Consider the following 13,102-nt stretch of genomic DNA (forward strand, 5'->3'; position numbering starts at 1 on the left):
AACCAAAGCCCTATCCCAGACCACCAGGAATGTTACCACTAAGCAAAGCCCTATCCCAGACCACCAGGAATGATACCACAAACCAAAGCCCTATCCCAGACCACCAGAGATGTTACCACTAACCAAAGCCCTATCCCAGACCACCAGAGATGTTACCACTAACCAAAGCCCTATCCCAGACCACTTGGAATAGTACCACAAACCAAAGCCCTATCCCAGACCACCAGGGAGGATACCACTAACTAAAGTCCTATCCCAGACCACCAAGAATGGTACCACTAACCAAAGCCCTATCCCAGACCACCAGAGATGTTACCACAAACCCAAGTCCTATCCCAGACCACCAGGAATGGTACCATTAACCAAAGCCCTATCCCAGACCACCAGAGATGTTACCACAAACCCAAGTCCTATCCCAGACCACCAGGAATGGTACCATTAACCAAAGTCCTATCCCAGACCACCAGAGATGTTACCACAAACCAAAGTCCTATCCCAGACCACCAGGAATGGTACCATTAACCAAAGCCCTATCCCAGACCACCAGAGATGTTACCACAAACCAAAGCCCTATCCCAGACCACCAGGGAGGCTACCACTAACTAAAGTCCTATCCCAGACCACCAAGAATGGTACCACTAACCAAAGCCCTATCCCAGACCACCAGAGATGTTACCACAAACCCAAGTCCTATCCCAGACCACCAGGAATGGTACCACAAACCAAAGCCCTATCCCAGACCACCAGAGATGTTACCACAAACCAAAGCCCTATCCCAGACCACCAGGGAGGCTACCACTAACTAAAGTCCTATCCCAGACCACCAAGAATGGTACCACTAACCAAAGCCCTATCCCAGACCACCAGAGATGTTACCACAAACCCAAGTCCTATCCCAGACCACCAGGAATGGTACCATTAACCAAAGCCCTATCCCAGACCACCAGAGATGTTACCACAAACCCAGGTCCTATCCCAGACCACCAGGAATGGTACCATTAACCAAAGCCCTATCCCAGACCACCAGAGATGTTACCACAAACCAAAATCCTATCCCAGACCAGCAGGAATGGTACCATTAACCAAAGCCCTATCCCAGACCACCAGGGATATTACCACAAACCAAAGCCCTATCCCAGACCACCAAAATGTACCATTAACCAAAGCCCTATCCCAGATCGCCAGGGATGTTACCACAAACCAAAGCCCTATCCCAGACCACCAGGGATGTTACCATTAACTAAAGCCCTATCCCAGACCACCAGCAATGGTACCACTAACCAAAGCCCTATCCCAGACCACTTGGAATAGTACCACAAACCAAAGCCCTATCCCAGACCACCGGGGAGGCTACCACTAACTAAAGCCCTATCCCAGACCACCAAGAATGGTACCACTAACCAAAGCCTTATCCCAGACCACCAGAGATGTTACCACAAACCAAAATCCTATCCCAGACCAGCAGGAATGGTACCACAAACCAAAGCCCTATCCCAGACCACCAGGGATATTACCACAAACCAAAGCCCTATCCCAGACCACCAGGGATATTGCCACAAACCAAAGCCCTATCCCAGACCACCAGGGATATTACCACAAACCAAAGCCCTATCCCTGACCACCAGGGATGTTACCACCAACCAAAGCCCTATCCCAGACCACCAGAAATGTCATGATGAATCTATTGATTACCGTAGACCACCAGGGATGTTATCAGTAACCTATCTACTAACATCGACCACCAGGAATGTTATCACTATTATTTTTAATTTTCTAAAACACCATTAATGTTTCCATTAATCCATATACTACCCTAGAAAACCACGGATGTTAAACCATGTACTCTCCTAGACCACCAGGGATGTTCTCATCATTAATCATTAAACCACTATCCAAGACCGCAAGGAATTTATTATTAAACCAACAACTCCCTAGACCACCAGGAATATTGTAGTCATTAACCCATTTATTGGCCTATATCACTAGGAATAATATCATTATCCCATCTTGTATCATAGAACCCCATAGATGTCTCCAATAACCTACCTACTACTCTAGACCACCATGGATGGTACCATTAACCCATGTACTACCAATGTTACGGCACACAAAAGGTGTGCTCTTGTCTTAGTTGTCTACCATCAAATTGAATATAGGATCTATATGGCCGCAGAAATCACAGATGAGACCTGAGTCGTGTCTCAAATGAGACCACCAGGAATTATATCATTATCCCATCTTATACCCTAGACCACCAGGGATGGTATCATTAACCCACCTATTACCCTAGACCACCAGGGATGTTATCATTAACCCACCTACTACCCTAGACCACCAGGGATGTTATCATTAACCCTTCTACTACCCTAGACCAACAGGGATGGTACCATTAACCCATCTACTACCCTAGACCACCAGGGATGTTATCATTAACCCTTCTACTACCCTAGACCAACAGGGATGGTACCATTAACCCACCTATTACCCTAGACCACCAGGGATGTTATCAATAACCCACCTACTACCCTAGACCACCAGGGATGGAATCATTAACCCACCTACTGCCCTAGACCACCAGAGATGGTATCATTAACCCACGTACTGCCCTAGACCACCAGGGATGTTATCATTAACTCTTCTACTATTCTAGACCACCAGGGATTGAATCATTAACCCACTAACTGCCCTAGACCACCAGGGATGGAATCATTAACCCACATACTGCCCTAGACCACCAGTAATGTTATAATTAACCCACCTACTACCTAGGACCACCAGGGATGTTATCATTAACCCTTCTACTACCCTAGACCCCCAGGGATGTTATCATTAACCCTTCTACTACCTTAGACCACCAGGGATGTTATCATTAACCCATCCATTACCCTAGACCACCAGGAATGTTATCATTAACCCACCTACTACCCTAGACCACCAGGAATGTTATCATTAACCCACCTACTACCCTAGACCACCAGGGATGTTATCAATAACCCACCTACTACCCTAGACCACCAGGAATGTTATCATTAACCGACCTACTACCCTAGACCACCAGGAATGTTATCATTAACCCACCTACTACCCTAGACCACCAGGGATGTTATCAATAACCCACCTACTACCCTAGACCACCAGGAATGTTATCATTAACCGACCTACTACCCTAGACCACCAGGGATGTTATAAATAACCCACCTACTACCCTAGACAACCAGCAATGTTATCATTAACCGACCTACTATCCTAGACCATAAGGGCTGGTTTCATTAACCCACTTACTGCCCTAGACCACCAAGGATATTACCATTAACCCAGCTACTACCCTAGACCACCAGAGATGTTATCATTAACCCACCTACTACCCTAGACCAACAGGGATGGTACCATTAACCCACCTACTACCCTAGACCACCAGGGATAGTATCATTAACCCATGTACTGCCCTAGACCACCAGGAATGTTATAATTAACCCACCTACTACCCTAGACCACCAGGAATGTTATCATTAACCCTTCTACTATTCTAGACCACCAGGGATGGAATCATTAACCCACTAACTGCCCTAGACCACCAGGGATGGAATCATTAACCCACATACTGCCCTAGACCACCAAGAATGTTATAATTAACCCACCTACTACCCTAGACCACCAGGAATGTTATCATTAACCCACCTACTACCCTAGACCACCAGGAATGTTATCATTAACCCACCTACTACCCTAGACCACCAGGAATGTTATCATTAACCCACCTACTACCCTAGACCACCAGGAATGTTATCATTAACCCACCTACTACCCTAGACCACCAGGGATGTTATCAATAACCCACCTACTACCCTAGACCACCAGGAATGTTATCATTAACCGACCTACTACCCTAGACCACCAGGAATGTTACCAGTAACCGACCTACTACCCTAGACCACCAGGAATGTTATCATTAACCCATCTATTACCCTAGACCACCAGGGATGTTATCATTAACCCACCTACTACCCTAGACCACCAGGGATGGAATCATTAACCCACCTACTGCCCTAGACCACCAGGAATGTTATAATTAACCCACCTACTACCCTAGACCACCAGGAATGTTATCATTAACCCTTCTACTATTCTAGACCACTAGGGATGGAATCATTAACCCACTAACTGCCCTAGACCACCAGGGATGGAATCATTAACCCACGTACTGCCCTAGACCACCAGGAATGTTATAATTAACCCACCTACTACCCTAGACCACCAGAGATGTTATCATTAACCCACCTACTACCCTAGACCCCCAGGGATGTTATCATTAACCCTTCTACTATTCTAGACCACCAGGAATGTTATCATTAACCCACCTACTACCCTAGACCACCAGGGATGTTACCATTAACCCACCTACTACCCTAGACCACCAGGGATGTTATCAATAACCCACCTACTACCCTAGACCACCAGGAATGTTATCATTAACCGACCTACTACCCTAGACCACCAGGAATGTTATCATTAACCCACCTACTGGCCTAGACCACCATGGATGTTACCATTAACCCACCTACTACCCTAGACCACCAGGAATGTTATCATTAACCCACCTACTACCCTAGACCACCAGGGACGTCATCATTAACCCACCTACTGGCCTAGACCACCAGGGATGTTATCATTAACCCATCTATTACCCTAGACCACCAGGGATGTTACCATTAACCCACCTACTACCCTAGACCACCAGGGATGTTACCATTAACCCACCTACTACCCTAGACCACCAGGGATGTTACCATTAACCCACCTACTACCCTAGACCACCAGGGATGTTATCATTTACCCGCGTACTACCCTAGACCACCAGGGATGTTATCATTTACCCGCGTACTACCCTAGACCACCAGGGACAGTGAAGGATATGGTTTCATGTATTTGCAGCCACGTGACAGCCCGCGCTCACACTACAATCAGCAGACAGACAGTAGAAATGTGGACGTACCCTGAGCCGACTGTCCCTCGATGACACTCACTAAAATGAGGAGAGAAGACGTTAGTAGGGGCAATCATTATAGGTTCGTTGTTGTTTCCATCTTTTGGGAAACTACAACTCTCAGTATGCCGGCATGCTGAGAGTTGTAGTTTCACCCCCTTTTGACTACTCAGATCTGGGTACTTGGACCTGTCGCACTTGTCCAGAAGATCAGGAGGAGCAGATTCCGCATCGTCCGTCTGCTGGATGTCAGCGGCTCTGATACCGGAGAGGAAGTGTCGCTCACACGGAAGTTGTGCATTTCTTCACTCACATCGGGCTGCGGTCACAGCGAGACTTCGGGCTTCACTTCAGGAGGTAACGAGCGGCCATTAATTCTACCGGATCATCTGCCGTGGCGCAATGTATGGAAGCGTCATGACGGATGTAATCTGTAATATATACGTCACTGTGGATGTAGCAAACCTCAGAACCGGATGATGCTGGACGCTTTGTCCAGGGTCTGGGGGGTCCATTTCTAGTTTAATGGTCTATGCACACCTTGCGGTTTTGACACATTTTTCTGTGCAGATTTTTAGCGGCTCCAAGAGGTATTCACAGGAACGTTTTGCATTTCAGCTTTCAACTGGTTTATTGAAAACGTCCTGCATAAACCAGTGCAAAGTTACGTAAATAAATACTGCTCTTCTGGCATAAGAGGAAAACAAAATAACATTAAGTACAGTCTGATCCGCCCACTCAGGGAACTAAAACACACAGTTCAGCCCCGGTGCTCTCGTCTCCAGAGACATCGAATTGGTCCAAAGGCTCCATATTTACCTTCTGGGTGGAGATATGGTGAACAGCCTCCCACCTGCTCTACAAAAAACCCAGCCCTTAAGATTCCGCTCCATATTTACCTTCTGGGTGGAGATATGGTGAACAGCCTCCCACCTGCTCTACAAAAAACCCAGCCCTTAAGATGGCGCTCCATATTTACCTTCTGGGTGGAGATATGGTGAACAGCCTCCCACCTGCTCTACAAAAAACCCAGCCCTTAAGATGGCGCTCCATATTTACCTTCTGGGTGGAGATATGGTGAACAGCCTCCCACCTGCTCTACAATAAACCCAGCCCTTAAGATGGCGCTCCATATTTACCTTCTGGGTGGAGATATGGTGAACAGCCTCCCACCTGCTCTACAAAAAACCCAGCCCTTAAGATGGCGCTCCATATTTACCTTCTGGGTGGAGATATGGTGAACAGCCTCCCACCTGCTCTACAAAAAACCCAGCCCTTAAGATGGCGCTCCATATTTACCTTCTGGGTGGAGATATGGTGAACAGCCTCCCACCTGCTCTACAAAAAACCCAGCCCTTAAGATGGCGCTCCATATTTACCTTCTGGGTGGAGATATGGTGAACAGCCTCCCACCTGCTCTACATAAAAACCCAGCCCTTAAGATGGCGCTCCATATTTACCTTCTGGGTGGAGATATGGTGAACAGCCTCCCACCTGCTCTACAAAAAACCCAGCCCTTAAGATGGCGCTCCATATTTACCTTCTGGGTGGAGATATGGTGAACAGCCTCCCACCTGCTCTACAAAAAACCCAGCCCTTAAGATGGCCGATTAACCACTCTGAGCACTTAGTATGCTGGAGAATTTTTCCAGGTTCATATCACCGATGCTAACATCTCAGTGATACATATATCCTCTCCAGTATTTTACCAGTGACCTTCTCACATATCCCCCCCTTCTGCCCAAAGCCGGGGGTTTTAGCACCTTTAGTCACTAAACAGGGAAGTCTAGACAGACTACCATGTAGTTTCCCGGGCCTGTGCTCCACATGGAAGTTGAAGTCCTGGAGCGCTTTCCCTCATCCATCTCAGTGGTGCATGGTCTGACACTAACCCGAACTTTCTGCCTAGCAGGTAGTACATCAGATGACCAAGCATTCTTTCTCTGTGACGCCCAGCTGCGCTTGGTATCACAGATCCTAGAAGTGTGCATTAATGGATTCCTCCACAAGAGGCCCCCACAGCATACACACACCTCCACCTTCCACCTCAGACCACCAGAGGGAGCCCATTAGGGATATAAATAGGGAAGGTGGTGCTAGGCAGAGCAGTTCCACTGAAGAGCTCCTGCAGTAGAGAAGCCTGAGAGAGGTTAGTCTGCAGTGGAGCTCAGTCTAGTCTAGGGAACTCAGTTAATAGTTCAGCAGTGGAGCACGAGGCTCCTGCTAGCTAGATTCAGGGAGCTCAGTCAGAGCTTAAGGCGTGCCGGCGCCATATGATCGGTGAAGCACGGCAAGCTGCCGCTAGTCTGTATAGCCTAGTGAGGGCCCCGAGTAGGTCGAAGGCGAATGGAGAGTTAGTAGCAATGGGGGCAGAGGAGCTTAACCAGCTCACGCCAAAGCATTTACCAGACACCGGGTCCGAGCTTACCGGGATCTCCAAGACCCAGTAAGGCATAACCGGAATCCCTGGAGAACTACAGGTCCCAGGAACACCAGAGTGCTGATACGTACCAGAGCCAGGAGACACCTAGGCCCCGCAAGCTGGGAGCGTGTACTCCAAGAGAAGGCCCTACCACAAGGTCAGCCGGTGCAGGACAGAGACAAGGTTAGGCCTAGCTCCAGGCAGGTCAGAAACTTACTACGCAGAGGCAAGTAACAGGAGGCCCAAAACCCGCTCATTGGGGAGGATCCTGACGTGCACCCTTCACCCTACAGTGCTCCAGGATGTGCCTGAATTTCCACCAGTAAAAGGTACTGAAGAGAACTGTGTGTTTGCCTGTCTTCCGTAGGCCCGGCTGGGTCTCCCCTGTCCTGCATCCCCTCTTCATACACTGCCCTGAGGCCTAGCTCCACCTGTGGGGAGCTGTACCATCAAGCTGCCTTATCACCGGCCTCAGCGGACTGCCGCAGCACTGGTGAGCCTCACCAGATACCACAGGTGGCGTCACGAACTTCCATAAAATTACCAAACCAAACCACCCTTTCACAAGCTGACCCCAGGGTACGGGCCCGGGAGCCGACCACCGCGACATCCCCAAGGTCAGGCAAAAGGTCCGGGTACCGAGTCGTCCCCATCCCCCTGGGCTAGTCATCTCTACGATGGCATAGTTCTTCTCCTGCTTAAGTATAGGGTTGGATGTTCCTCACCATTTATTTCCTGGGACAATATGGCTCCCAACTTGCCCAACTTGGTCAGGTGTGACCAAGACCGGCTGTTTACACAGGACCAGCTTCAACTACTGGTACTAATGTGGATAAGGAATTTGCCATCATGAATTTCATCAACTGCCAAACACAGGGCGTCATCTACAAGGGCACCTGCGAATGTGGCCTTGAGTATATAGGAAAAACGAGACGTGAGCTAAGGCGCAGAGTGGGTGAACATATTGGTGACATCATACATAAAAGAGACACCCCTATAGCTAGGCACGTCAATGATTTCCATGGTGGTAACAAAACTGTGTTTAAATTCATAGGCATTGAGAAAGTGGCTAAACCATATCGGGGGGGTAGATTGGGACCGTCTACTTTTACGGAAAGAATCAAAGTGGATTTTTCGGTTGAAGACCATATCCCATCGGGGACTTAATGAGCAACTAATATACAGCTGCTTTATTATTTTATTTATTATTATTTATTATTAATTTTAAATATGTCAGGACAGAACCCAACTTAAAAATATATAATTGCCTTTTATGGAATATGATTCAGAATTGATTCCTTCCTAATTATGAATTGAGAAAGTATTGATATGGTCCATGTTCTAATCCTTAATCGTTGGACCGCGGCCCCCCCGCCACACTGATGGATGCTGGAGCGATGCGTTCCACCTGGACGGGAGGTGACGTCGGTCGTAATGACGCACCGGATGTGACGGCGACTCGCACAGGTGGAGCGCACAGTGCGTGCGATGCGTTCCACCTGGACGGGAGGTGACGTCGGTCGTAATGACGCACCGGATGTGACGGCGACTCGCACAGGTGGAGCGCACAGTGCGTGCGATGCGTTCCACCTGGACGGGAGGTGACGTCGGTCGTAATGACGCACCGGATGTGACGGCGACTCGCACAGGTGGAGCGCACAGTGCGTGCGATGCGTTCCACCTGGACGGGAGGTGACGTCGGTCGTAATGACGCACCGGATGTGACGGCGACTCGCACAGGTGGAGCGCACAGTGCGTGCGATGCGTTCCACCTGGACGGGAGGTGACGTCGGTCGTAATGACGCACCGGATGTGACGGCGACTCGCACAGGTGGAGCGCACAGTGCGTGCGATGCGTTCCACCTGGACGGGAGGTGACGTCGGTCGTAATGACGCACCGGATGTGACGGCGACTCGCACAGGTGGAGCGCACAGTACGCGTATTGCGTTCCACCTGGACAGGAGGTGACGTCGGTCGTAATGACGCACCGGATGTGACGGCGACTCGCACAGGTGGAGCGCACAGTACGCGTATTGCGTTCCACCTGGACAGGATGTGGCGTTGGTCGATGACGCACCGGATGTGACGTCTTTCCTCCCGTACGCGCACCGGAAATGACACCAGTTAGAGAGTCTGTGGAACGCACTCTTACGTCCCACACGATGTCCAGAACATGTGGACTACGAATCCTAGGTGTCATATGGAACAATTTGATTTTGATTAAGCGATATACTCAAATAGGACCATTTTTGATGGTAGGACACTTCTCTGATCGGCCCTTGAGGCTGTTATTATTTGAAATTGATCCAATCTTGGTATAGAAACCTATGGAGTCGGGGGAGGTTTCCACTTAAAACTGCCCTATATAATGAGTGCACTTTCTAATACTCAACTATCTGTTTATCCCATCCATAATCTGGAGGGTGGGTCTTTTTCCCTTATTCCCGATGTGGAGATGCATTTGCCAATCCCCTGAAGACTCAGAATCCTGAAGACACGCGTCGGGAGGCACTAATAGGGCGAGTTCAGGGTCAGCCGTGGACCGCCCTTGTAAGGGCGGGAGTTCTTGGGGTCTCAGGGCCATATCTAAGTTATAGGGACTGGCAGGGACAATAAATGATGAGAACTCCACCACTAACAGGGAATCCTGAGGAGGTACAAAGGACATAGAGGACAAACCCGAATATGGGTGAGATCTTTCTTATTTTAATCCTCAAATGTTATATGTAATGAGTCTGTTTCACCATATGGACTTGTGTGTATCGAGAACCTAATGACTTTGACCACTGTCAATAATTGTACTCTTATAGGGACGAGGGTCATCAGTCAGTTCTCTCTTACAATTTTAATATGTTTGTCAACCAAAAAAATTCTCTTTTTAAGAAAAATACTCCGTAAAAGTTACGTTTTAAATCCCCAATTTTGCTATTTTCTGATAAAACTATTTGTGTGGATATTGGAAGAGGTCCTGAGGGATCTTTACTATGCTTTGGCATCTCTATATGTTTTTTTCTTAATTGAGCCAGCTTCAACTCTTGGAACACCATCTCCGCTTCGGAAGAGCACTTGGCCATCCACGTGACCTTAAGCAGGTCGGTCAGGGGCGCGGCTCTCCTGGGTGAAACCGCCAATAGTTTCCCAGAATTGCCCTAACCTGTTTCTTGGAGACTGGTTGCGGCCAATTTTGGATTGCCTCTAGTTTGTTCAATTGAGGCTTTATTTCGCCCCTCCCGATCATATAGCCTATTTATCGTAAACCCCCGCCTTCATCAGCGCATCCAATACCGCCTGGACCTTCTGCAGATGACTTATATAAGTGAATATATATTATGTGAGTCACTAAAATAAAAAGAAATAAAATTACCCAATCTGGGTTGAAGATCACGATATTGTCCATATATGCCACGGCGTACTTCTTATGGGGTGTGCATATACAGTACAGACCAAAAGTTTGGACACACCTTCTCACTTAAAGATTTTTCTGTATTTTCTTGACTATGAAAATTGTACATTCGCACTGAAGGGATCAAAACTATGAATTACCACATGTGGAATTATATACTTAACAAAAAAGTGTGAAACAACTGAAAATATGTCTTATATTCTAGGGTCTTCACAGTAGCCACCTTTTGCTTTGATGACTGCTTTGCACACTCTTGGCATTCTCTTGATGAGCTTCAAGAGGTAGTCACCGGAAATGGTCTTCACTTCACAGGTGTGCCCTGTCAGGTTTAATAAGGGGGTTTTCTTGCCTTATAAATGGGGTTGGGACCATCAGTTGTGTTGTGCAGAAGTCAGGTGGATACACAGCTGATAGTCCTACTGAATAGACTGTTAGAATTTGTATTATGGCAAGAAAAAAGCAGCTAAGTAAAGAAAAACGAGTGGCCATCATTACTTTAAGAAATGAAGGTCAGTCAGTGCGAAAAATTGGGCAAACTTTGAATGTGTCCCCAAGTGCAGTTGCAAAAACCATCAAGCGCTACAAAGAAACTGGCTCACATGAGGACCGCCCCAGGAAAGGAAGACCAAGAGTCACCTCTGCTTCTGAGGATAAGTTTATCCGAGTCACCAGCCTCAGAAATCGCAGGTTAACAGCAGCTCAGATTAGAGACCAGGTCAATGCCACACAGAGTTCTAGCAGCAGACACATCTCTTCAACAACTGTTAAGAGGAGACTTTGTGCAGCAGGCCATCATGGTAAAATAGCTGCTAGGAAACCACTGCTAAGGACAGGCAACAAGCAGAAGAGACTTGTTTGGGCTAAAGAACACAAGGAATGGACATTAGACCAGTGGAAATCTGTGCTTTGGTCAGATGAGTCCAAATTTGAGATCTTTGGTTCCAACCACCGTGTCTTTGTGCGACGCAGAAAAGGTGAACGGATGGACTCTACATGCCTGGTTCCCACCGTGAAGCATGGAGGAGGAGGTGTGATGGTGTGGGGGGGCTTTGCTGGTGACACTGTTGGGGATTTATTCAAAATTGAAGGCATACTGAACCAGCATGGCTACCACAGCATCTTGCAGCGGCATGCTATTCCATCCGGTTTGCGTTTAGTTGGACAATGACCCCAAACAACCTCCAGGCTGTGTAAGGGCTATTTGACCAAGGAGGAGAGTGATGGGGGGCTACGCCAGATGACCTGGCCTCCACAGTCACCAGACCTGAACCCAATCGAGATGGTTTGGGGTGAGCTGGACCGCAGAGTGAAGGCAAAAGGGCCAACAAGTGCTAAGCATCTCTGGGAACTCCTTCAAGATTGTTGGAAGACCATTTCCGGTGACTACCTCTTGAAGCTCATCAAGAGAATGCCAAGAGTGTGCAAAGCAGTCATCAAAGCAAAAGGTGGCTACTTTGAAGAACCTAGAATATAAGACATATTTTCAGTGGTTTCACACTTTTTTGTTAAGTATATAATTCCACATGTGGTAATTCATAGTTTTGATGCCTTCAGTGTGAATGTACAATTTTCATAGTCATGAAAATACAGAAAAATCTTTAAATGAGGTGTGTCCAAACTTTTGGTCTGTACTGTATATGTGTGTGTGGTATGTGTGTATGTTATATATGTGTGTGTGGTATGTGTGTGTGTATGTATGTTATATATGTGTGTGTGTATGGTACGTGTTTGTGTGTTATATACAGTACAGACCAAAAGTTTGGACACACCTTCTCATTTAAAGATTTTTCTGTATTTTCATGACTATGAAAATTGTACATTCACACTGAAGGCATCAAAACTATGAATTACCACATGTGGAATTATATACTTAATAAAAAAGTGTGAAACCACTGAAAATATGTCTTATATTCTAGGTTCTTCACAGTAGCCACCTTTTGCTTTGATGACTGCTTTGCACACTCTTGGCATTCTCTTGATGAGCTTCAAGAGGTAGTCACCGGAAATGGTCTTCCAACAATCTTGAAGGAGTTCCCAGAGATGCTTAGCACTTGTTGGCCCTTTTGCCTTCACTCTGCGGTCCAGCTCACCCCAAACCATCTCGATTGGGTTCAGGTCTGGTGACTGTGGAGGCCAGGTCATCTGGCGTAGCCCCCCCATCACTCTCCTTCTTGGTCAAATAGCCCTTACACAGCCTGGAGGTGTTTGGGGTCATTGTCCTGTTGAAAAATAAATGATGGTCCAACTAAACGCAAACCGGATAGAATAGCATGCCGCTGCAAGATGCTGTGG

General features: G+C 47.5%; 1 protein-coding gene across 2 annotated transcripts in view; it reads right to left on the reverse strand.

Annotated features, from left to right (window-relative positions):
• The window catches only part of LOC141176363 (Fc receptor-like protein 3), a 95,646-nt gene extending 90,257 nt beyond the window's left edge, over positions 1–5,389 (reverse strand). For both annotated transcript variants that reach the window (XM_073660314.1, XM_073660316.1), the window contains exons 1-2: positions 5,174–5,389; positions 4,994–5,023 (exon numbers count right to left, since the gene is read on the reverse strand). In XM_073660314.1, coding sequence (XP_073516415.1) covers positions 4,994–5,023; positions 5,174–5,285 — 142 coding nt within the window. In that variant the 5' untranslated portion in view covers positions 5,286–5,389. The remainder of the gene's footprint in view (positions 1–4,993; positions 5,024–5,173) is intronic.
• Positions 5,390–13,102: the final 7,713 nt, after the last annotated feature.

The sequence above is a fragment of the Phyllobates terribilis genome, unplaced genomic scaffold (assembly GCF_046119375.1).
Source record: "Phyllobates terribilis strain yellow unplaced genomic scaffold, ASM4611937v1 Scaffold_25__1_contigs__length_18738178, whole genome shotgun sequence".
Taxonomy (NCBI): Eukaryota; Metazoa; Chordata; class Amphibia; order Anura; family Dendrobatidae; genus Phyllobates; species Phyllobates terribilis.